Source organism: Peromyscus leucopus, chromosome 7, assembly GCF_004664715.2.
Source record: "Peromyscus leucopus breed LL Stock chromosome 7, UCI_PerLeu_2.1, whole genome shotgun sequence".
NCBI classification, from domain to species: Eukaryota; Metazoa; Chordata; class Mammalia; order Rodentia; family Cricetidae; genus Peromyscus; species Peromyscus leucopus.
Genome location: NC_051069.1, coordinates 108,933,268 through 108,959,848, shown reverse-complemented (window position 1 = coordinate 108,959,848; position 26,581 = coordinate 108,933,268). Strand labels below are relative to the sequence as shown.

General features: G+C 47.2%; 1 protein-coding gene across 1 annotated transcript in view; it reads right to left on the bottom strand.

Moving 5' to 3' along the window:
- LOC114681281 (myosin VIIA and Rab interacting protein) overlaps positions 1 to 26,581 on the bottom strand; it is a 198,096-nt gene that overhangs the window by 86,914 nt on the left and 84,601 nt on the right. The window contains 2 exon segments of the mRNA XM_028854725.2: positions 7,754 to 7,838; positions 7,841 to 7,974. Of these exon segments, the coding sequence (XP_028710558.1) occupies positions 7,754 to 7,838; positions 7,841 to 7,974 (219 nt within the window).

Genomic DNA, 26,581 nt, shown 5'->3' with positions numbered 1-26,581 from the left:
TTTTGGTTTTTTGAGACAGGGTTTCTCTGTGTAGCTTTGCGCCTTTCCTGGAACTCACTTGGTAGACCAGGCTGGCCTCGAACTCACAGAGATCCGCCTGGCTCTGCCTCCCGAGTGCTGGGATTAAAGGCGGGCGCCACCACCACCCGGCTGTTTTTTGTTTTTTTTAATATGGATGCTGGGGATCTGAACTCAGACCTGCAGGCTTGTACAGCAAACATTTACCTGCTGAGTCAGCTCTTAGCCCCTCTCTCTCGTTGTCAACACCAGAATTTTGAGGAGTTAAAACAATTTACTCTACAGTGTGCCTCAGCATGTTTGACATTTCCTCAAGATTACACTTCCTGTGAAATTTGGGTAGGGAGACTGTCCACATGGTGCATGGCCATCACGTCAATTCCCCTAAGACTGTTTCACCTCCAATACTTCAGTCTACCTGGAGCTCCAGTACTCGGAAGCTTTTCTGTCTTACCCACAATCCTGTGCAAGGAGACTGTTGAGCACAGGAACCTTTTTCCACTTGCTGTATCATGATGGATAAAGATGTCACAAGAGCTAATTAGCCAAGGAGAGTTAAATGGGAAGGACACACAGCCCTACGCAGAACTCAACGGTCAGTCAGCCCCTTTCACACAAAGCCATGCCTATAGGGAACAGGCAGCTATAATGACAGCTTATTTCCCTCTGGTGTCTGGCAAGCATGCTATATATTGTTTTTATGAGACATCTCAATGACAGGACCTTACAATGTAAAACACATCGGAATTTTATTAAAATCACGTTGATATGATTTGATAGTCAAGATTCTGATGCCCAAGGTATTCTGTATTGGTCTCCTAAACATCACACATTCTCTAGACTTTATATTTGTTTTAAAATAAAATGTAGCTGATATTTTAATATTGTTCTCATCATTTCATTAAAAAAAGTTTTTAGAAATGTATACTATAGGGGCTGTGGATCTGGCTCAGTCAGCCAAGTGCCTGGTGTGCAAGCACGAGGCTCTGCACACCGTGAAAAGCCACACGATGAGTGACATCTGCAGTCCCTGAAGCTCGCTGGCCAGCCTAGCTTAGGTGAGCTCCAGTTTCAGCGAAGAGACCCTCTTCTACCCCTAGACACCATTAGGAGGACACAGTCCACTCCCTCTGCTCCCTGGGCACTTGGACCACCATGAAGCTTCCATTCTTGGAATGGATGGCTGTGACCGTCAATCTCTGCGTCCAGCTAGTTTTGAACAGGAGTTAGTCTAGCCTTCACAGGGCAACCATGAGACACCTGGGCTAGACCAAGGAGAAGAAAGTGAATGCGGACTGTGAACGTTTATTGGTGGCCCCTCTCAGAGCATGCGTTCCCAAGGAAGGGAATATGAACAAGGCAACACAGAGGGAGCCACACCTTAGAAGCTCACAGTCATTACTATACATAAAAAGGAAAGGACAGGTCATAGCTGGGGGCTGATGTCAGTCATCTAAAGAGAACTCTACTTGTCATTAAAAAAAAGAATGAGTGAAGTTTATAAATACACGATTGATCAAGAAAAAATATACATGCCTGAGAAGTATATATAGATCATATATATACACATATATATAATAATATATAAATCTATATATAAAACAAAAAATGCAAATTTAACTTGTGTTTTGTAAGTTAAATAAACTAGAAGCCTTATATCTATCAGAGTCACAAAAATTAAAAATATATTTTAAGGCTGGGGCTCAGGTAAAGCACTTGCTGTGTAAGTGTGTAGACCAGAGCGTGGCTCATCAGAAACTACATAAAAACTGTGTGGGTGATGCAAGCACCTGAGAGGTGGGGATGAGATCCCCAGAGTGAGCTGCTTAGCTGGAGTAGCAGAGTCCGTGTGAGAGATCCTGCACTGGTGTGTTAGGCGGAGAATGAGAGGGGGCACCAGGTGCCAATCGCGGGTTTTCATACACACACACATACGTGTGTGCCCCACGTGCATCTGAACACACGCACACACAGCACACACATCCACCGGCCAAAATACACTTTAAACCAATTATTAGCAAGAATGTGGCACAGTGACTCTTGTACAGAGTGTGAGGACTGGACCAGTCTCCTGTTGGAGCACACTTGGTCCATGTTCAGCAGGATAGGGTGTGTGTATACTCCAAGGGGAAAGCCAAGCTTGGCTGTGTGTCCTGGAAAGGACAGGCCACAGAAGTGTACAAGAGAAAAGGGCAAGATTCCATCAGTGCTGTTCTGTAGCACCAAAGCCAAGAAACACAAATACGCAAACGATAAAGTGATGCAAGTGTCCCTCTCAGTCAGGGTAGATACGCATTCCTCTTAACTTCCAACACCCATTTGCCTAAAAACCACAAGGGATACTTTTCTCATCTTACATATTTAATGTCAGCTGCCAGAAGGCTCCTCTCCACAAAAATCACTTTGAAATTCCAGCTAATGCTGACTTCACCGTCTTCCAGATGCACAGTCTAAACAAAAGACTCCTCACATCCCCATAAGAAAGCCAAGTCGTCTTGGCTAACTGCCTCAGCTTTAGCACCCACAGCCTGTGTGATCAGAGTCTGCTGCCCCAAACTGATCATACGGTGCCAATCTGCCTGCAAAGGAGGATGAGCACACAGTGAACGTGGGGAACATGGGCGAGCACTGTGCACAGCATAAAGGAACTGCCAGCGTCAACACAGATTAAACATGGCAAACTGGAACAGATTCACGTGGGAAAATGACAGTGGTGTGTGTGTGTGTGTGTGTGTGTGTGTGTGTGTGTGTGTGTAGATAGATAGATAGATAGATAGATAGATAGATAGATAGATAGATAGATAGATAGATAGATAGATAGATACAGACAGACAGACAGACAGACAGACAGACAGACAGACAGAGCATGATACAAGTTTTACAAAGAGGTTACTGTTGGGTGTATTGCTTAAGGATTTTGTAAATCAAAACATGATTTCAGTTACACTAACAGCATGAAGGAATAAATTAATACCAGCACATTTCCAAATGGTTGATCCTTGGGGAAAGGGGAGCACTCAGGGGCTTCCACAGGATTGTGACAGTTTAGTTTATCATTTGGGTAAGAGGTCACAAACTCTTACCGTGTTGTTTTGTTTTGCTTTGTTTTGTTTTGTTTTTAAAGAGACAGGGTCTAATCGAGTCCAGGCCAGCCTGATCTAGACGTCACTGTGTAGCCAAGGATGGCCTTCTGTGTGCATGTGTGTTTAAGTGTTTATATGTATATGTGTAGGTGCATCTGTGCACACATGTGTGCATTCATGTGGAGGATAGAAGCTGACAATGAGTGTCTTCCTCTAGCTTTCTTTACTTCATTCATTCATTCATTCATTCACTTACTGAGACAGGGTCTCTTAACAAATCTGAAGCTCACCAACTTGGCCATATTGGTTACCCAGAACCCCCTGTGGTCAAGTATAAGATATTAGCCACATGGCACTAACTTAGCTGGACGATTCTGCTATATTATAGGAGCAGGAAGATGCAATGCACAATGTGATATAGCACAAATAATTCCACCAGCTCTTTGCTGGGAGACTGTTGTCTCCTGCACACATTGCTCAGCCCCCTGGGGATGCTGAAATGTAAAGCAAGGCACTTTTAAAGATATATTTCAAATAAAAGATAGAATTTGGAGTGAACCTATCAATCCAACGCCTGATATAGACCCAAGAGGACAAAGATCCTCCAGCCAGTGACCATCTGACACCTGACTCATGTGTGATCATCTTACACTGCAAACCCGAGAACGGTCACAGTGACATGGGAAATGAACTGATTTTATAAAAACAAAACTATGTTTATAGTGCTAAATAAAGAAATACCACAAATGGAGGAAATGACTTCTGCTCAGAGGCGATCACACTAACTTAATATTTTATTAGGAAAATACATACTTGAGGACCTTAGAAAGACAGCAACAGAGGAACAGTGGTAAGTAATCACAGCCAAGACAGAGCTAAGTGGTTTACATCCCCCCTTTTCTGTTACAGCTTCTGAGTGGGTATTGTTTTCTCCAAATTCTAACATTGAATAACTTGCCAAGAATCACATAATACATGAGTAGTTACTCAGGGCTCAACTGCAAATCTGTCTCACGTAAAGCAAGTAGACTTACCTTATAGAAAAGAACCTCAAGGGTCTTCCAAACCTGTCCTTTCCTCCTGGAGCTGCTTTCAACAGAGGACAACACTGGGTTTCTCATTAGAATGAGTTTCCAGAGCAGAGTGTCACATTCAGTGTGTGTGGAGCACCACCCCCAGTGCAGGGATGGAGGACCACCCCCATTGTAGGGCACCAACCTCAGGGTGATGGAGGACCATCACTGGTGTAGGGCACCAACCTGCTGTGGGATGTCTTTCTGTATGCTGTGAATATGTGTTGTTCCCATTGGCTAATAAATAAATCAGCTTTGGCCTATGGCAAGGCAGCTCAGAGGCAGGTGGAAAATCCAAGGAGAGAGACAGGGAGAAAGGCAGAGTTGAGGAGACACTAGCCTGCCATCCAAGAAGCAACATGTAATAAGACAGGTAAAGCCACAGAACACGTGGCGATACATAGATGAATAGAAATGGGCTGAGTTAAGTTATAAGAGCTAGTTAGCAAGAAGCTTGAGCCGTAGGCCACACATTTTGTAATTAATTAATATAAGTCTCTGAGTGATTATTTTATAAGCAGCTGTGGGACCATGGGTGGAAGAGATTCATCTGGACTGTGGGGCCAGGTGGGACTGGAGAAACTTCTGGCTACACCAACCTCAGAGTGGAGGGCCATTCCAGTGCACAGCACCGACCTCAGGGTGGAAGACCATTTCCAGTGTGTGCTGAGCACCACCCACTGGGAACTAAAGCTAGGTCCTTTGGGTCCAGTTAGTCAGTGCTCTAACTGCTGAGCCATCCTCCACCCCAGTATGCACCTTCCTTATCTCAATGCCTGGCCTTGTGCTCACTAAGAATTGTAAGACTGGGCCAGTCCCACCATCCTTCCCAAGCACAGCTGCTGAGACCAGGCTGTTCCTGCTCTAAGATACTCTGTGTTGTGTTGTGTGTTTCAGCCTGTGCCTTGCTCTGGGAGACTCCTGTTGTGGAATATTATTTTAAGATGTGTTACAGTTGTTTATGCTGTGGAACATTTGCTTTAATGATGCAAAGATATGTTGCATTTGTTTAATAACTCAGTGAAGCTGTGTTACTTTGCCTGCCTAAACCACATGGTCTGTCTAATACAGAGGTGGGGCTGGCAGGCAGAGAGGATAAATAGAAGAAGAAAAGGGAGCAAGAGGAAGCAAGAGAGATCAAGAAGCAAGAAAAGAAGGGGCCAGACACCCAGCCACACAGCCAGTCATGGAGTAAGAGTAAAAGTAAGATTACAGAAGTCAGAAAAGGAAAAAGCCCAGAGGCAAAAGGTAGATGAGGTAATTTAAAGTAAGGAAAGCTGGCTAGAAACAAGCCAAGCTAAGGCCAAGCATTTATAAATAATAATAAGCCTCTGTGTGTGATTTATTTGGGAGCTGAGTGGCATGCCCCCAAAGAACCAAAAGAGTAATAAAACAACCAACTACAGACTCCATTTTACAAGCAGCATCGATGCTATTTAAGGATGGAGGATGGTCTCACTCCTGGGTGACAGGGTCACCCATCTAGCACCGACTGGTAAGTCATTGCCTTGGAACAGGAAGTGGGCCACAGGAGCACATGGGTGTATTACAGCCATATCCAGAAAGCCAGATCCAAGAACAATGGACTCATTTAAAGAAAGGGTCTCACCCCTCACCTGGACCTGCAAGGCAGTGGAACCCAACAGTGAGATGGAGGCACCCCTGCTGCCTGTCACCTGACCACTTAGTGTGTGCAAGAGGACGACAGGCAGAGAACTCACCGCTGTTCTGGGCTTCGGCTCAGCTCTGCCCCTTTTGTTGTGGCAGCATACTCCAGCTGCCGTCTGCCTGTCCTCTTGCTCACCTGTCTGGACCTGTCGTCCATCTGTCCGTCTGTTCATTCATTAGGCCCTGATCCTGTCTTTTGCTTCACCTCAAGCCTCCAGCTGAGCTATGACCCTTGAGCCTATAGCAGCAGCCAAAACATCTCCAGAGACCTCCGTACGCTTGGTTCCCTCGCCTCCCTCCAGGGACCTCTGGATGCTTGGTCCCCTTGCCTCCCTCCAGGGACTTCTAGATGCTTGGTCCTCTCGCCTCCCTCCAGAGACCTCCATATGCTTGGTCCTCTCGCCTCCCTGAGACTCTCTTGGACTCCTAATAGTTTCCCAGATCTCTTTGATACTTCTTGCCTCTTTAATCCTTTGAGGCATCTGTAAGCTACACACACACACACACACACACACACACACACACACACACACACACATATGGTAGGTAGGTAAGTAGGTAGGTAGGTAGATAGATAGATAGATAGATAGATACATACATACATACATACATACATACATACATACATACATACATAGACAGACAGTGTGGTGTGTGATCTGAGAGTTAATATGAGTAATTAAGATTGGAATAAAAGAAACCATTTTCCCCTCAGCTGAGGTCATCAAGCAAAACACAGTTATTTGATAAATCGTTGTTGCTGAAACTACCACACCCTCTGAATTTGTTAACCCATCCTGACATTGTGGAAAGACACAAACATGTTTGTCTATGACACAGCTCGTCATGCTCACAACAGTCAGCTACCATGGGTCTTTCTTTTGTCCTAGACTTCTCCGGGTCTACTGAGCCTCCGTGTGGAAATGAGACAGGGTCAAGCTGTTCAAAGCACAGGGCCGGGGGCACCCAAGCGTGGACATGGGATAATGAACAAACCACCTTTCCAGTGTGGCTGGCATCTCTGAGCTGTTTGGTTCTTTTCAGTGCAGCGGAGCCTGCTTCCTTGGAGAGGCCACTCACCCACTCAGCTGCTATCCCCATGAACTAGCTCTCCAGGAAAATGCTAGGACCGTGTGTTAAAGAATCTAAGCAAGACAGCGGGGAGAGGAGACGGGGACGAGGAAAGGCAAGACAGCAAGGCCGGCTCTCTGTGTGCTCGGGCACAGCCAGCCTGTTTTGGTCATGCGCACAGAGCTAATGACAGTGAACTGCACAGACACGAGAATCCGCAGATCTAGAAAGCAGCTAACAAGCCCATCAGATGCGGGTACTTGCGCATCACAGGGAGACTGTGAATCACAGCCTTGTCATTCCACTCACGCAGTGGCAGCATCCCATCCAGCCTTGCACATATTGACTGTGTTTTACCCTTGACAATCCTGCTTTCATTTCTTGGCCCCTGTGAGGCTTTCTCCAAACCCTACTGCGAGCTAGCCTACGCTTAGTGTTCCCACAGTCAATGGAAAAGTTGACCAGGACCTCCTGTGGTAACATATGTGGAGGCTGGTACTTGTGTGTCCCTTCATGGCATGCATCTGAGTTATTAGGACCCCACCCAGTTCACTCATGTTTCCAGTGTACAGTGCAATTTCATTGAACCCACGACACTTAGGAAAGAATGAAAGGAGGACTTGGGGAGGAACTTTAAAAGGGTGGGCAGAGCATGGCAGAAGCTGTATCTTTCATTCTAACAGCCTCCTTCATGTTCTCCCGTGGCCCCTTTCATCCCTCTCTGATGGTTCTTGGCTGGCATTAGTGATCTGGGCACACCTGTCTATCAACGCTGGTCCTACCCAGCGGGAGGAAGTGGTGATGCCAACAGCCCAGCCCTCCCAGTACGCAGCCACTCACCTGGCTTGCTGGCAGACGCAGCAAACCCATAGTTTCTCGAGCTTCTGGTAGGAGCAACAGCTCTTGCAGACGCTGAATTTGCACTCCCACAGCGGCGCCTGGCGTTGACCAGGAAGGTGAAGGGCGAGCAGCATCGCATACAGCAGCGCTCCACGAATTTCTGGTGTTTCGAGAGGATGCTGCATTTGCTGTTCTCCTCGGCCAGCCTCTGCTTCATCTCACTGCAAACCAGAAAGGGGAGAAAGTGAGGCAGAAAAAAACATCAGGTGGGGCTGTCAGCCCAGAACACCTGGCCCCAGCCCCTGCGTGTGCCCAGCCCTTGTAGAATCTTCTTTTAGAGCAGCGGTTCTCAACCTTCCTAATGCTGCGACCCTTTAATACAGTTCCTCATGCTGTGGTGATCCCAACCATAACATTATTTCATTGCTACTTCCTAACTGTAATTTTACTACTGTTATGAGTCATAATGTCAATATTTGAAATGTGATCTCAAAGGGGTGTGTGGGAGGGGTCTTCTTGAGTGTCTTCTCTCCCTAAGGCTCAGAGACAGTCATGGAAGAGGTGGAAGGAGGATTTTAAGAACCAGAGATCAGGAGGACCAGAGACAGAGTCTCTGGACATGACAGGACCATTGCTCTCAGGAACTCAGAGCAGCTGTGGTGGCCTGCATTCGATCAAGGCCGTCAGCGCCCCAGCATGGAGTGGGAAGGGGTTCATGAGTCCCTAACCTAACTGAAGAGCTATGAACAGCTGATGGGTTCTGTGGAAGGAGGGTGTGTCCCCTGTCAGGTCAGCCACACCCCAGTGGATGGCCCCATGCCCAGAAGTAGATAGGCAGCACAGGTGGAGTTGGTGAATTATTAATTTTTTTTTTAAAGGCATATGAAATTGGAGGTAGGGTTAGGGATGTTGTTGTGGATCTGGGAGGAGTTAAAAGGAGCAGTTGGGATAAATATGATCAAAATATATTACATAAATTTATCAAATATTAATAAAATGTTTTTAAAAAACACATTGGTGTCTTACTCCATTGCTTCTCTCCACTGTATTTTTTGAGACAGGGTCTCTTACTGGGCCTTACAGGAACTCACTGACTGGCTAAACTGGCTGGCCAATGAGCTCTGGGTATCCTCCTGTCTCCACCTTCCCAGCACTGGGATTACAGACGCTCACCACCACATCCAAATTTAATGCTGGTTCTGGAGATCTGAACTCATGTCCTCATTCTTGTAAGGCAGACCCCTTCCCCACTGACCCATCTGACCTGCCCCTAGAGGGACCAATCTGTGGTGACACAGTGTGTACCCTAATAAACTGGCCTGGGGATCAAAGGACAGAGCCAGCCACTAGATTAGATATAGAGGTCAGGCAGTGGTGGCACACACCTTTAATCCCCAGTGCTGGGAAGCACACACGCCTTTAATCCCAAAAAGTAATTTCTGGGCAGAGAAGTGCATATAAGGTGTAAGGAAACAGGAATTCACTCTCTTTAGGCTGAGGATTTTGTAGAGGTAAGAACTAGTGGCTGGCTGTTCTGCTTCTCTGATCTTTCAGCTTGCACACTGATGTCTGGCTGTGGGTTTTTTGTTTGTTTGTTTTATTAAAAGACCACCTAAGATTCAAACAACACCAATCCTTGACCTTATGTCCACAGAGGAACTCTGAATGGTGGGTTAATTTGGAGTACCCCTGGGCATCATGAAAACCCAAGCACATCTACTTCAGACACTACTATATGGAGGTATAAATCACAACTAAAATTAAGCAATCTTGCAGAATAAAACCTTTCACTTCATTAATGTCTTTTTAGAGGGGCAGAAGATTGCTTCTGCTAAAACATTAATCCTCACAACAGCCCTGCTGAGAATCTAATGCAGCCCTGGCTCCACTTCACACCCCTGGAGACCAGCGCAGCCAGAGGTTTGAAAAGCTTTCAAATCAACAGGAGTCAGTAAGGATCCTCTGGCAGATCTGAGATGTAACTCCAATCTGGATGAAAGACCATTCTTCTCTCATCAAAAAGCTCCTGGTCACCTGGGCATGCAGCCAGCTACAGTGAGGTAAAATCTTATAGCTCGTGCACCCCTGTGAGGTCAGCAAAAGGGATAGATAGGAGGAGCCCTAAGAAGGAGGAGTGGCCCCAAACATCCTTGGAGCCACATCCTTGACAAGGGTAGGAACTGACAGTAGCCCCATGACTCTGAACTGGCTAGTAGGGTTCTTTCCCTGCTACAAAACTGGGGTCTCCTAAGCAGGGATAGAAGCTTTTTTTTCAACTACTATTATGATTACATGATCCTGCTACTACATCATGTGATGTGTCTCAAGTCAACAGAGCTATGAGATAACCAGGCTGTGAAAATTTCTCAGCGTCATGACAACCAATCACATCGCTGTGGCCCATTGCTGATCAAAGTATGTAGTACATTACTGTATTAAGTTTTCTTTGGTATTAAACTTTATTTTTAGTAGATCTTATTTATTACTTTATTTATTTGTTTTTGTTTTTTGTTTTCTGAGACAGGGTTTCTCTGTATAGCCTTGGCTGCTCTGGAACTCATTTTGTAGACTAAGCTGGCCTTTAACTCACAGAAACCCACCTGCCTCTGCCTTCTAAGTGCTGAGATTAAAGGTGTGTGCCACCACTGCCTGGCCTTATGTATTTATTTTTATTTTTGAAAAGTTTATATATGTATGCAATGTATCTCGATCATATCCAGGCCCTATACCTTCCAGCTCCCCCAACAACTTATCTACTAACCAACTTCACGTCCCTCTCTCTCTCTTCTATAACTCACTAAGTTCAGTTAGCGTTGCCATATGTAATGGTTGTGGGACCACCCTCTGGGCATGGGCAACCCACCAAAGGGCAGCTCTCTCTCAACAACCATCAGTTGTCATTGGCTCCTTTGGGCTGTGTGTGGGTGGGTGTGTAGAGGCCCTCCCTGCTCCATGCTGGGATTTTTAACTCTCTTGATCTTGTGGGGATCTGGTGTGGACAACCACAGCAGGTGTGAGTTAACGTGTGTATCAGCTGTGCCATGTCCAGAGGCCAGCAGTCGAGGCTCTCCTCCCCACACTCCTGCTCTTACTCTTCTTCTGCCTCCTCTTCCGCAATGTCCCCTGAGCCTTTGTGCTACTGAACAACACCTCATGTCTGCATGTGCCATATTTTATTTATCTGTCGTTAGATGGCTGGCATCAAATTATGTCTACTTTTGGCTATTATGGTTAATCCTGGCATGAACATTTATATTCAAGTTCTGTGTGGCCACATCTCAGTTACAGGAATGGAACAGTTGAGCCGTATGACTGGTAACTGTACTTGGAAAACTACTAGACATGTTTTCTAAACACCCCTGTCTTTCCCATGGTCTGCTGGGAAGACTTGAGTATCTCCACACGCTCACTATGACTGTCCCCTTTTCCTAATGGTCGTCATCTTAGAGGATGTGAGCTCTGAAAATGATGGACGTAATGATACTGAGCACGTTTTCGTGGCCTATCAGTCACCCACACCTCAGTTTCCCAATGGGAGAGAGTATTTGTCTTGTTTGCTGTTTTGTAGGCTATCTTGATGTGTTCTGGACACAAGTTCCTTATCAGACATGTAGATTGGAAATGTTTCCCCTTCCTTCCCCTAAACATTACACCCTACTAGTATTTTTAGTGGTGAGGGGAGACTGCCTATCATTCTACAAGGGAGAAAGGAACATGTGCACACAGTAGGGACAGCACAGAGTGAGCCTCTCATCAAAGATGCCGCTTCGATCCTGAGAAGTGGAGCAGGCGGTCAGCTCAGTCACCGAAAGCTACACGGTTAGTAATAGGGTAAGAGCCTCCAGTCGGCTAGCGTATACCAGATTTCAGAAACACTACATTAAGTGCGCTGAAGCATCCTGGAAAGCAAGCCTGAAGGGTCAAAACAGCTCGATGAATAATCTACAAGTCAGTTGAGCTTGAGGAGTTTGGATTCTTGATACACAGGACTGCAGATTCCAGTAGGTTTTCTGGAGGCTTCTCTCAGCAGGGAGCGTGTAAGGCAAAACAGGGAAGGGGCAGGGGCTAGACCAGAAGGGCAGACTCGACCTTACCCGTTATCAGCGGCTGCCAGGGGAAGCCTGGCTCACAGTGGGCTCTGCCTGGAAGGGAGGCTCAATCACATAGATGCGGTCGGCTCGGGTAGGCACTGGAAGCCAAGGTCAGGGGCACTGCAGTTATGGAGGGAAGGGGGGTACGCACTGGAAGCCAAGGTCGGGGGCGCTGCAGTTATGGAGGGAAGTGGGGTACACACTGGAAGCAAAGGTCGGGGGCGCTGCAGTTATGGAGGAAGGGGGTACGCACTGGAAGCCAAGGTCGGGGGCGCTGCAGTTATGGAGGAAGTGGGGTACGCACTGGAAGCCAAGGTCAGGGGCGCTGCAGTTATGGAGGGAAGGTGGCTAAGGCTGGCTCTAAAACCCCCATCTGAAAACTCTCACTTTTTAAATGGCCTCCTGTGCCGTTTCCATGTCACACACATCCCTTCTCTTTATATTTATTTCTGCAGAAGAGATAGGCACACATCCGAATTTTTCAAGGACTTTATTTCTCACTCACCCACTAACACACACAGACAACAGGTTCTTCTGTGAAGCCTGACTGGGCACAAGGCATACCCCCCCACACACCCCCACCCCCACCCCGCCCCAGGCTGGTCCAAACGTGTATCATGTGGCAGCTGTAGAAATAGATGTTTTTCCCTAGAGGACTGTCCCCCTGTTGTGGGATTATTGACGTAGCTCTGACCTTGAGCAAAAACAACAAAACCTTCCATCTCCCAGGAGGAACCGAGCTGTCCATCACTCTGCAGATGATGGTAAACAAAACAGAAATGTCTAAAGCTCCATTCTCTCCCTCTCTGAGGGCACAGGGTTCCAGCTCTGAGCATGGCACCTCCTGACATCTGGGGCATCCTTCACTGCCACTGAACGTGAATTCCCACTTAATCACAGTCATATCTGATTCGTCCATGGAAGGAGGTGCCTGTCAGCGATGGCAGACTGACCGGGGAGGGCCGCTTAGGAGTAGCCCTGTGTGGTCCATCCTCCATAGCCCTGTTCATTGCAGATTCCGTCTCAAAATCTAAGTTCACAGAGGGAGCCGTCGAGAAATCTACAGAACAGTTTGTTATTTCACCTACATTTTATGTGTGTGCATCGCACACACATACCAGGAATCAGAAACACCAGAGACCCGAAGCAGGACGATGTGCCTTACCTTTCAAGCTCTTTGAGTCACTCGTAACTTTTTGTGGCTACCTCTACCACCTCCCCATGTCTGCAACTGACTCCATGTGCCCCCAGAGTCTGAACTCAGGGAAACCATGACTTCCTAACGGGACTCTCCTCATGAAGACAATGATGTTGCCAAGCTGTGGGGATTTCTTGGCTCCATTTTAATTGATGGGCTGTACATGTGGCCTGTCACTGACTGAAATGTTATTATGTGGTGCTTGACTGTAAACAATGAGGCACAGACTGTCTTTAGAAATAAATTCCAATGAGTAATTTAAATAGTTTCAGCTAAATGTTGAGTAATAATATAAGCATAAATTGGTGTTAAACACACTGATTCAAATATAAAAACAGAAGAAAGCAATCTTAAAAGATGCCAACTCAATGTGCACACCACATCTTCTTTGCCTTGGAAGATGCTAATGGCTGTGTTAACTCGAGTTCACAAAGTTTTTCTTACCAAAAATGTGCATTTTTAATTCATCTGAATCACTACAGTTCCGGTAAATTGCTCATTTCACATGCTAACAAAAGAGAAAGATCAAATTGGTTCCTTTATTGTTGAACCCTTCACTCGCTTGCTCCCTCACTCACTTGCTCACTCGCTTGCTCGCTCACTCTTTTAACTTCTAATATGTTTTCCTGCCAGGTGTTGGGACAGAAAGAAAACCACAAGCCCGAGCTGCAGAGCAAAGGGTGGAGGTGCTACAGACAGATGTGTAAAGTGTCAGGCAGCAGGAGGGGGGTCTGGGTGGTGGACATGTACAGAAGCAGCTGTGCCTGCCCATGGCTTTGGAAGGATGCACTGGAGTTACCAACGTGTGTGGGAAGACACTAGATGGAGAAGACACCTCTTGTAACAGTTCAGACACATTGTGGGACATGTTTGAGAAGGGATTAAGCTGGGGGGTGGGGGTGGGAGGCTGGTGTTGATTCTAAAGAGCCTTCATGCCATGCTAGAGAGAAGTGTTCAGAGGTGAATGAGAAAAGCGCTGTGGCCATGTTCACTGGGTGATGGTGGACATGGAGGCCCTCAGAACTGTGTCAGAAGAAATCCCCTGACAGAATGAAGAGGAAGCTGGACCACTGGAGAGACCCTGGCTAAGTCCTTCTGTGCCATTTACAGAGACTGAGGCCACCAAGACCAGGGTGATGGAGATAAAAATGGAGAAAGTATTTTTGAAAAATGTATTTTTGTTTTAATTATGTGTGTCTATATCTGTGTGCATGTATATGTACATGTGTGAGGTACCAACAGAGGCCAGAAAAGAGTGTTGAATGCAATCTACATTATATCAGTTGAATTTAGAAATGGTGGCTTGGTTTCCTGTATCAAAACAATGATGGGACTCAAAGAAAGTGAGGGTTTGGAGGAGGAAGACAGAGACAATTCCTGGTCAAAGCTGGACCAGTGACGTAGCAGAAGAAATGATTGAGATGGGCCTGAGTGATATGTTGACAGAAACAGTTGAGAGCGCACAGGGGTCAGAAACAGAAGGTCGAGAGACTGCTGGCATCTTCCACTGGACTCATTTGCAAAAGGGATTGTCCTGCTGACTAAAGCCAGAGCAAGCACCAGTGAACACAGGGTGAGATGGAGAGTGACCAAGAAGACACCCAACGTTGATCTCTGGCCTTCACATGTACAGGTATGCACACACATATGGGGGATGTTTAGTTTGGAGTTTCCCCACATGTATGAGCAGCTCATCCCAGCCTTGTTCTTTTTATCTCTGTTCCACAGCTAATGGAAGGCTCTGGAACTAACCTGAACCAAAGGGGCACACGTTAGCAAAAGACAAACGAACAATTACTCCTGTTAAATAGAAAAGAGTGAGAGAGATTTCATATCAAACATCTACATTTCAGACTACATTTATAAAATACAAATTGGCTGTTTCTCTGAGAGCTCACAAGATACGGCAGCATCAGGCATTTGGGCACAACAGGGATTCCTGGAGGGAGCCAGCTGCTTGTCAAACATTTAACTAACATTCAGCAAAGAAAAATAAAGTGAATCCTTATTTCTCTTAAATTCTTGCTTCCCCCTCCCCCCTAGGAAATCTACCTGATTCGATGGATTTTGGAAATTGTACAAAGTTCTTTAAGCTCCTTTGTCAGTAAAAGTTTTACTGGTATCAAGTCTCAAAAGTGAAAAAGGAAAAGAGGTATAAATATGTGTACAGGACAAACAGACAATCCAACAGTATACAGCCTCCTGAACACAGTGTTCATGTGGGTAACTTTGGAGTCTCACAGTAACTGTCAATGTTCTGATCTCCTCTTCCCTGGTGGCCACAGAGGGATGGCAGCATGCCCTCCTCTCCAGGTCGCCTTCCCCTGCTTGCCCAGAGAGGAAGTGGGACCACAGTGAGGATGCACATCCTGGCTCAGGCAGAGAACATGGTCTGCTGTATAACACAAAAGACCATTTGGAAATGAAAAAAAAAAAAACTTGAAGGGCTATAATTAGGTTTTTTTTTAAATATGATAAAAAGTATATTCTGAATACAAAACTAAATTTATACATTATGTTAACATTCACATTGAGTAAAGAGATTCATAGCTTGTTAAATGTGCTTATAAATGGGTACTACATAATTTATGTGGCTCTTTATTAAATAAACATCTATGAGCTGCTGCCTCAAGCCATGTGGTATCCTAAGCATGGAGTAGTTCAGAGGCAGAAAAGATGGGGCCATGAGAGGCAAGCATGATAGAGCATGAAGACCCTGCCCCAGGCTCTTCCCTGCTGGGATGATGATGGAAGCTGAGGAATATTGGGTACATCTAAAAATGCAGCCCCAGATAACCTAGGGTAATTTTGTGCGTCTGTTTGGCAAAAGTTAAACATTTGGTTAGATCAGTCTAGATACAGCTGTCCAGGTATTTTAAAGATTAGGTTAATATCCAGAGGGCTAGAGAGACCGCTCAGTGGTTAGGAGTGTGTGCCACTCCTCCAGAGCCTGGGCTCTGATTCCAAGCCCCCACATCAGGCAGCTCACCTGTGACTACAGATCCTGGGGATCCAATGCCTCTGGCCCCCAAGGGCACCCACAAAAATGAGGCATACACAGACACACACACATACAGACACACACACACACACACACACACACACACATGTGCGCACACACAGATTTTTTTAACGTTTCTTTAAATTGGTAGATTTTGACTTAAACCAACTCCTCCCCCATAATGTCTCCCCCACACTCACTGAAGAAACAGAAGCAAGGCCAGCAGACCCGACCACCTCTGGACTTGAGCAACTCTCTCTGGATCTCGAACCTCCATTCACCCTGAAGCCTGATCGGCCAGTTGGCACCTTCACCGAAGCCCACCCCTTACGACAATCAATGTCACTCACAGCCACACGGCCCACCAGTTCTGCTCTCCGGCATGCACACACTGACTGCTTTGGTTTCCATGGTAGACACCGTGAGTACCGCCAACACTCAGAAGTGTGCAAATATGTGCACACGAATGGCTGCCGAGGTCAGAGAGTGACCACAGAGTGTGTGACTTGTCCCTGGAGAACACCTGTGGGTGACTGAGAGTGACATGTGGGAGACCAGTCTTGACAGTTTGCCATGTGGCTGCAAGATTTTATTCTCTTGGCTAGCTCAGCAGGTAAAGTGCTTGTTGCACATATGTGAGGACCGGAGCGCAGCTCTCCAGGCACCACGTAAAGCCAGACGTGGCGGCATGCATCTGCAACCCCAGTGCTCCTGCAGAGATGGGAGGTAGGGACGGGAAACCCCTGGAGCCCGTGAACTAGCCTGGCACAAGCCCTGGGGAGAGACCCCCAGATCAAGGGAGGGGACAAACTCATGAGTTTGTCCCGTGACTTCTACATGCACGCCATGACGTGTGTACATGTCCACACACACTGCACACACACACACACACTCACACACACACACACACACACACACACACACACACACACGAGCATGTGCACAGGAACGTGCAAACATGATTTTTAAAAACATTTTTCAATTGACATTTGCTCCGAGACCACTAGAGGGCAGCCCTGCACTTGGGAACTGGAAAGTGTCTTGGCAACGGGAATGCACTACTTTGGGCCATGATGACCAGAACAATCAGACTAAGATACACGGAAACCTTTCAGTAAAATTTCCATTTTCTGCCATCTCCTCAGTCATGGATTCTTCCCAACACCACAACAATAACTAATTCTCCTAGCCCTTGGACACCTGTGTTCAAAGCCTTCCTTCCACACTCGACAGATATTATTAACCTCAGAATAATCCTCTATATCACGAGCTACCTGCACTTGACAGGTGGGATATCAGAGGCCCAAAGAGTGGACCTTGGGCAGGAATTCCTGTGCATGTGGCTCATTCTGAGTGAGCTCAAAAGAAGGGGGCACACAAGGCCCCACCCCGGGTGTGGAGCGACTAGCAGTTGGTGGTTACTGAGGGAGGGAGGAAAAGTCAGTTTTCTTTGGTGAGGAAGCCTTCTTGTCACGTTAGGGGAAGAATCCAGGGCAGGGGCTTGGACAAATGAGCATGAGGAGGACGGTGGGAAGGCAAGGTGTATCAAGGAGGACTGTTCCTAGCGACAGCAGCCATGCTCCTCTATACAGCGAGAGAGCAGAACAGTTCTGGGTTGCAATTCAGTTCTCCATGTTCCCTGCAGGACCGCTGGGAGGCTGCTCCAGTGGATGATCCCACCCATGTGTGTGGGGGGGCACATACCCATGGGTATGGGGGGCACACACCATGTGTGTGTGTGTGTGTGTGTGTGTGTGTGTGTGTGTGTGTATGACACTCCCTAGTGCGTGTGTGGGGCATACACCTGTGCATGTGGGGGGCACACACCTGTGCGTGTGTGGGTGGCATTTACCCGTGCATGTGTGGGAGGCACACACCGTGTGTATGGAGGACACACACCGTGTGTATGGGTGGCACTCACCGTGTGTGTGGGTGGCACTCACCGTGTGTATGGGTGGCACTCACTGGACTCAGTGGGTTATAAAAACTATACAAAGAGAGGGAAGAGGATGTGAAGTTGGGGATGAGAAGGTTGTCGGAGGTTCTGAGAGAGGTTGGAGAGGGCAGTAGGGGTGGGTGTTATTTAATAGATTGTATACCTGTATGGACTCATCCAAAAACAGAGACTGAAGATCAAGGGGGGGATGTAAAGGAAGAGAGAGCAAAGGGAGCAAGCACGGATGCAGTCTCAGGAGGAGGCTTCACGCCGGCCTCATGAGGAGCCCAGCACTGGACCTACAGGAAGAAGCAAGGACAGGGACTTGGGATGCATCTCAGGTGACAGAGGGCTTGCCTGGCTTGAATAAAGGCCTGGGTTTGGTCCCCAGCCCCGAATAAACCAGATACAGTGGCATGGCCCTGGGTCCTAGCACTCTGGAAGGAGAGGCAGGAGAATCAAGTTCTAGGTCAACTTCAGCTAGATACTGAACTTGAGGCCATCCTAGGATATAGTAAATCCTGCCTCAAAGCAGAAAAATTAAAAAATAATAATGAGGACAGTCTTGTGTGCCAGTATTTACCAGTCATGTCAATGGAAGCTATCCCAAAGGGTGCTGTCATCTCTACCATGGGAATTTTTGCCAGAGGTAAAATCAGTCATACTTCACCACTAGCCAATGACAGCCACCGGACATGGGTACCCTGGTCGGCAGGGGAAATGGGTGTGTCACAGAGCATCAACTAAGATCCAGGGAGGATGCTGACGTGTATTAGATCAGACTGAGGACCTGGGTCCTTTTCACCTCTAGTGTTCTCAGGGGAAGGAGATGAGGAGTGTGTGGGGGAGCAGTTATTGGTAATGTTCTCAGGGGAAGGAGATGAGGAGTGTGTGTGGTGTGTGGGGGGGAGCAGTTATTGGTAATGTTCTCAGGGGAAGGAGATGAGGAGGGGGGGGAGCAGTTATTGGTGATGTTCTCAGGGGAAGGAGATGAGGAGGGGGGGGAGCAGTTATTGGTAATGTTCTCAGGGGAAGGAGATGAGGAGGGCGGGGAGCAGTTATTGGTAATGTTCTCATATATAAATGGAAGAGTGAAAAATAAGGAAAGGACACAACTAGAAAAATCCAGAATAAGGTCCCTATGTAGGGATGGGACACTTTCGGGTTGGCAGCACCCACAGAGGGATGGGGCACTTTCAGTGGCCCCAGCTCTCAGAAGCATCTTAAACCTAGTTTCCACCCTGTGTCAGCAAGGACTGTGGACTGCTGGGAGCTGGGTGCAGTGCTGTTTGTTACGAGGCACACCGAGCAACTGCCTGTCTAAAACTTTCCTTCAGACAAACACACCTGCTGTGGCCCAAACGGCCAGTCTTTGGTCTGTCTAGGATGGTTCTGGTCTGTCCTAGAGCCAGCCTATTCTACAGCCCAGTGTAGTGCTGAAGGTATTTGTTGAAGAGATACGCTAACCAGAGGAGGTGTGTGTGTGTGTGTGTGTGTGTGTGTGTGTGTGTGTGTGTGTGTGTGTGTCTGTGTGTCTGTGTCTGTGTGTCTGTGTGTGTGTGCATGCAGAGGGAGACCAGGGGACAAGCACAGTCATCATTCTTCAGATGCCATCCTCCCAACTTCGCTTTGTTTCTGAGGCAGAGTCTCTCTCCATGACACAGAACTCACCGGGTAGGCTAGGCTGGCCAGCCATGAGCCCCCAGGATCTGCTTCCCCAGCACCAGCATTATAGACACGCATCACCACGTGGGGATTGAACACACGACCTCTTGCTGGCAAGGCGATCACTGAACACTCTTCCAAGTGAACCACCTTCTCGGGCCCTACCTCCCTCAAGGAGGGACCTCTCAAGAATTTGACTGACATCAATGTTTCTTCAAATTTTTAGCAGTGAGAAAAAAAAATATAGAAAAAAAGAAAAGATGGGCACAGCAATATAAGTATAATTCTCAAGGAAGTCCCTAGTTCCTCACAGAACTCTGCTTCCTGAGATTGGATCCTAGGTTAAATTTCTCACGCAGGCATTGATAGCAGGGAATTGAGTGATATAAAGGTCAACGTCTCTCTGGGTCTTAGCGAGAATGTGATTCTCCCTGATGCCCACCTTAGCTCTGCTTCCTTCCTTCCTGGTCCTCCTCATATCTACAATGATTGATGTTCTGTAACTGTTCTTTGTGCCTTTATAAGTTGTCTCCTTCCTGTAATCAAGTCAGCGAGGGCCAAGGTCACTGCATCCCAAGTGTCCTCATTGCATTTCTGTTGCCGTGATAAAATACCCTGACAAAAAGCAAGGGAGAGGAGAATGGGTTCATCTTTGCTCAGTTTTTGGTTTCAGTCGATGGGGCAGGGAGGTCCAGGAGACAGTAAAGAAAATCAGCTGGTCACACCACAGCCAGGGGCAGAGAGCGGGAAGGTATGCACACTTAGCACTTAGCCAGATTTCTCTACACTCACCCACAGTGGGTGAGGCCTTCCCATATTAACTAATGTAATCAAGACGACCCTTCCCAGGCATGTCCACAGCCCACCCAGATCTAGACAATCCTCACTCAGACTCTCTTTTCAGGTGATTTGAGGTTATATTAGGTTGACAATAAAATTAACCATCACACAGACCCTTCCAGTGGTACAAAGGGAGGCACTTGGCTACCTGTTCAATAAGTAGGCCATTGGGATAGCCCAAGAGCCAGTGCTATGCTGAGACAATCTAGGTTCCACAATCAGCAGGGGTAAAATATCAACAGAACAATCAAGATCTAGTCATTTGTGATGAAGAGTGCCTGTAACCAAGCTACAAGATTAACCAAGTTCCATGATGACAGCCAAGAGTGCTATATACAGACGCATGCACCCGATGTCCCAGGGAGAGCTTTGGGCAAGCAAGGAACATTGCATCCATTTTGTCTTGGGCTTCCTTTTCTTTTGTCCCCAGTTCTCTCCCTCACTTCCTAGACCTGATGTTTAAGTTAGCGCCCTCTATCCTGTATAGGAGCTGGCAGCGGTGAGGGAACTGAATCACACGGAACTAGAATGCAATCTGGGTTCAGCATGTCAAATATGAGAAGCCTGTATTTCAGGTTTATGTTTGAATGTGGTATTTGGTTATGGTTTAAGCCTCGTTGGAAGTATAATTTTTAAAGGATTTCTGCAGAAATATGTTTCTACGAGTGCTCTAGATTTGAAGTACTTCTGATCTTCGCTTAAAACATGTACCCATTTTGCATTACAGTGAGTGCTTTTCTTTCTTGGTTATATCAAGAGCAATATAAATCTAGATGGCAGAGGCTTTGGGAAATGCGATGGCTGGATCTGTGAGTTAACATTAGTGCATAAGCCCAGGAAGAGGAGTTTCTGCCTGTGTATTATGGGATATCATCTCCTCAGAACCCTGAAAATGCTTCCAAGATTCCATTTTCAGGGCTGGAGAGTCGTCTCAGTGGTTAAGAGCACTGGCTGCTCTTGTGGAAAACCAAGGCTGGATTCCCAACACCACACGGTGGCCTGCAGCTCTCTGTAACTCCAGTTCCAGGGGGTCCAACACCCTCTTGTGGGCTCTGCAAGCACTGCCCACATGTGGTGTATGTACATACATCCAGGCAAAGCACTCCCACACAAAATAAAAATAAGCCTTTTAAAAAGATTCCATTTACAGGGAAAATGAGGATTCCATTATGATTAAAGCAACAATAACAGAAATGGCATATAGAATAGATACATTAAAAGGCAATTCTTGGTCTAGCAAAATCGCCAGGTAGGTAAAGACACTTGCTGCACAGCCTGGAGACCTGGGATTGACCCCCAGAATCCACACAATGGTAGAAAGGAAGAACTGACTCCACAACGTTGTCTTGTGACCTCCACACATGTGCTATGGCACGGCTGCACCCACATCATACATGTACACACAACAATAGATGAAACATTGAAAACCCATTTCTCCCTTTTCAAAATATTTTAAAGATCAACAATGTTTCTGGTTAGTTTTTCCTCCTCGATACTTTTTGATGTCGGAATTACTAGGTTTGTCATGATGATAGTTTATACAGCTCCCGAGAGATTGGCAGGTCCTCTGCTACCACGGCACAATGACCCCAGTGACAGTGACTTAACACTGTCAAGGCCGTGGTATCTGTAAAGAAGCTCCACAGTAGCTTGTGAGTGCTTCATTTAGAAATTTGCTTTGCTAATGAAAGTAGCAATTCCATTAACAAAAATGTCAATGGTACCAGGGGAGCCACCTACATACAGGGGCCAGACCCAACTCCTGGCACATGTGGCTGCCAACACACATGGGTACTGCTGTAGACAAAGACTGAAGAGAATCGGGGGGCCCAGAGTTGCAGAGCTCTTGGGTACCATGCTGCCAACCTCCCTCGGAGACCTTAACCACCCATCCTCTCTCCAGAGCCAAGTCCTCCCTTCGTGCTCTGTGTGTGCTCCACAAGCTGGAGTCAAGCCATGCCCACTCTGCCCTGCTGCCCAGCCCCTGACCTGCATCTGTTCATTTGATATTCCTAGAATCAATAAGATAAGCATGTTGCTTGCTCATGGATGGAGAAACTGAGGCACATTACAGTTTATACCACACAATGTGAAGTTCAGGTTCTTGCAGACTGTTTGTTTTTTCTTTGCACTCTTTTGATTTGCTGTTAGTGGGCTTGTCTCCTCAGCTTCCTGTGTGTGCCAGAGGCCGCCTTCATGGCCAGCACACAGTGGGTCCTCCACAAACACAGCTGCCATGTGCTAACTCCAATGCTACGCCAGCCCCCAGCTGTGTGTCTTGCAAGTGAAGTACACTCCCACAACTGGGAGAAAATTTGCACATTTGTCAGACGGTCTCTGTGGGAGCTTGGCAATGTCTCTGATTCAGTGGGCTGGATGATGGTGCAAATACTTCAAAATATCTCCAAAGAAGGAGTGGTGTCCTCAGCAGAGGGCCCTCTGCTCCAAGCCCTGGCCACATTAGTAACGGGCAATGGTTTCTACAGTGCCACAGTGGCTAAGAACCAGAGTTCAGTGGCCTCCCCGACTCAGGGCTGAAAATTCAGCAGAACTCAGATGGTGAGTAATGAAAAGAGGAGAAAAACTTAAGAGATGTCAAGTAGCAAGACAGGTGTAAGCTCTGAAAATAAATCCAAAAAGAGCACAGACAGCTATGGTGATATTTTATTTGTACTGAAATGTGATTTTATTTGTATGTTAATAAATAAAGTTGCCTGGGGGCCAGAGCTAATAGTAAGCCATAGCGGAGCTGGGTGTTCGTGGTACATGCCTTTAATCCCAGCTCTTGGGAGGCAGAGCTAGGTGGATCTCTGTGTGGTCAAGGATACAGCCAGCATGGAGACACACACCTTTAATCTCAATACAACCATAGAAGACCTGGAGGTCTGTATAGATGGGCAGTGGCAAGGAGGTCATGTGGTTGGGTTTACAATCAATGAGAAGGCAGAACAGAAAGTCTATATAAAGACAAACACACAGGAAGTAGCTCTCTTAGCTGAAGAGGATCGCTGCAGCAGTGAAGGGTTAGGTTTTTAGCTCTTAGCTCTGACCTCTTGGGCTTTCATCTCTGCATTGGTTCTGTGTTTCTTATTTAACAAGACGGTTACATCTACAGACAGCAGATGTCCAGAGGACAGACCCTAACTGTAGGAAAAATGGACAAGGATTTGGCTTCCACTTCTACATCATAGTCCATCACTGAGGGAAGTCAGGGCAGGAACTCAGACAGTGCAGGAACCTGGAGACAGGAGCTGATCCAGAGGACATGGAGGGGTGCTGCTTACTGCTTGCTCCCCATGGCTTGCTCAGCCTGATTTCTTACAGAACCCAGGACCACCAGCCCAGGGATGGCACCACCCACCATGGGCTGGACCCCCTCATATCAATTGATAATTAAGAAAATGCCCTCCAGACTTGCCTTCAGCCTGATCCTATGGAGGCATTTTCTCAATTGAGAGTCTCTCCTCTCAGGTGACCATAGCTTATGTCAAGATGACATAAAACTATCTAGATCTATGGTTCTCAACCTCCCTAATGCTGTGACCCTTAACACAGTCCATCACGTTGTGACGACCCCAACCATAAAATTATGTTATTGCTACTTCATAACTATAATTTTGCTACTATTATGAATTGTAATGTAAATATCTGATATGCAGGATATTTAATATCTGATCCCCAAAGGGGTTGTGGCCCACATGTTGAGAACCACTGATCTGGCACAATGATTTTTAAAATTTTAATAAGAGATTTATTTATTTTTATTTCATGCTTCTGGGTGTTTCGCCTGAATGAGTTTATGCACTGTGTGCCTAAAGCACCCACAGAAGTCAGGAGAGGGAGCCAGGGCCAATGGGACTATCACCACAAACAATCCGTCACCACCGCCCGGCTGGTGCTGAGAATCAAATCTGGGTCCTCTAAAAACAGCCAGTGCTCTTAACCACTGAATCATCCTCTACAGCCCAAATTGTCTTTAAAATGAGTTTATTTATTCGTATGTTTGTGTACATGCATGCAGGTGCCCACAAAGGCTAGAAGAGGGCACCAGATCTCCTGGACCTAGAGCTACAGCAGCTGAGTCCCCCACCATGGTGCTGGGAATCAAACCCAGGTCCCCTAAAGGAACAGCAAGCACTCCAGCCCCAAGATGATTAAAAAGCAACTGGTTAAATGCACATACCATTTACCATCTTAGCAGTTCTAAACGCCTGGCTCAGGGGTATTAAAAACATCCACAGTGAACAACCATCAAGTGAAACCCAGAACTCTTCATCTAATGAAACTCACGGTCTGCATCCAGCAAGCAGTACTTCCCCTCCCGCGACCCCTGGCTCAGACAACCTCTGCTCTGCGTACCACTGCCAATTCTGACCGTCCCAGGGAATTACGGTTAAACTAAGTCTTCTGATCGAACCCTTGAGACCACAAAACCGAGCCGCCCATAGACTGACCGACACAGTGAGAGGTCTGAGCTCCACTGTGGCCAAGGGGTGGGGGGATGGGAGCAGAGGGGAGGGGGACAGTGGCTGAGGGGTGGGGATGGTGGCTGAGGGGTAGGGGATGGGAGCAGAGGGGTGGGGGATGGTGGCTGAGGGGTGGGGGATGGGAGCAGAGGGGTGGGGGTGTGGCTGAGGGGTGGGGATGGTGGCTGAGGGGTGGGGGGACAGTAGCTGAGGGGTGGGGGATGGTGGCCGAGGGGTGGGGGATGGTGGCGGAGGGGTGGGGGGACAGTAGCTGAGGGGTGGGCGATAGCTTAGTCAGATATTTGCTTGCAAACACTCGGATCTGAATTCACCCCCCACCTCCCACCCCCGCAAGAACCCACATTTTTTTATAAAGGCAGAGTGGAAGATGATTATAATCCTGCACCAGGAAGGCAGAGGCTGGTGGATCCCTGGCACTCACAGGGCAGCCAGCTTGACAAGCTCCTTTGTCCAAAGTCTATAGTGCCAGGTGTGGCAACACATGTGTAATTCCAGTGTTCCTACAGCATGATGGAGATGCAGAAGCTGGTAGGTAGCTAGCCTGGTGCTCTCAGCTGCAAGAAAACAACAGAGATCCTGTCTGGGATGCAGTGGGAGGCAAAGATTGACACATGAAGTTACCAACGAGAGACTGTATCTCAGAAACCAGGATGGCAGCTGGAAATGGACACACCTGAGGTTATCCTCTGGATTCTACCTACACACACACACACACACACACACACACACACACACACACACACACACACACACACAGTGGATGAGCCATGAGAGGAAGTATCTGTGACTGAGATCAGAGTGGACTCCAGCTCCCCGGGGCTTGGTCAGCCTTTTCAGGCTCATGGCTCTTATTCTGAACATGGAAGTCTACCAGAGGTTTTTGGACAGGGAAGAACACTGTACCCCATGTTCTCTTGGCATCTGTAGTAGTCACTGGATAGCAACCAGATGTACCCATCCCCTTTTGCTGGCCCCTTCCCTGGAAAGTTGCCCTTGCTGTGGCTGGATCCCATTGCCCAGAGGCCATGACGAGCCACCCATGCCACCCCAGGCCCCACAAAGCACAGTTAATTTCTGATTGGCCTGGGGAAGGAGGGTTTAGCTACAGATGGAAACCGCTCCCTAAGGCAGGGTGAGGCACGCTCTAGGGATTAGAGGAAGGTTCCCTGTGCCTGAGAGTACACCCTCTCCAAGCTGGGTTCTCCAAGCCAGATGCAGACACTTTCCCTGGAGAGCTTTCCTACAGTAAACTGTGTGCCTGGATCCTTGCCTCAGACTCTGCTTATAGGAAATTCAAGCTAAGCAGCATCTGGAACCTTTGCTAACCTTCTGTAATCTTTGTCACATTTGCTGCCGTTGTAATTTCACCTTATTTCCGTGATTCTTTCATTTGTTTGTTTGTTGGTTTGTTTGTTGGTTTTCCAAGACAGGGTTTCTCTATGTAACACTGGCTGTCCTGGAACTCGCTCTGTAGACGAGGCTGACCTCAAACTCACAGAGATCCACCTGCCTCTGCCTCCTGAGTGCTGGGATTAGAGGTATGTGCCACCACCACTGGGCTGATTCTTTCTATTTTAATGTTTGTTTTTTCTTTTATTTTATGGGGTTGA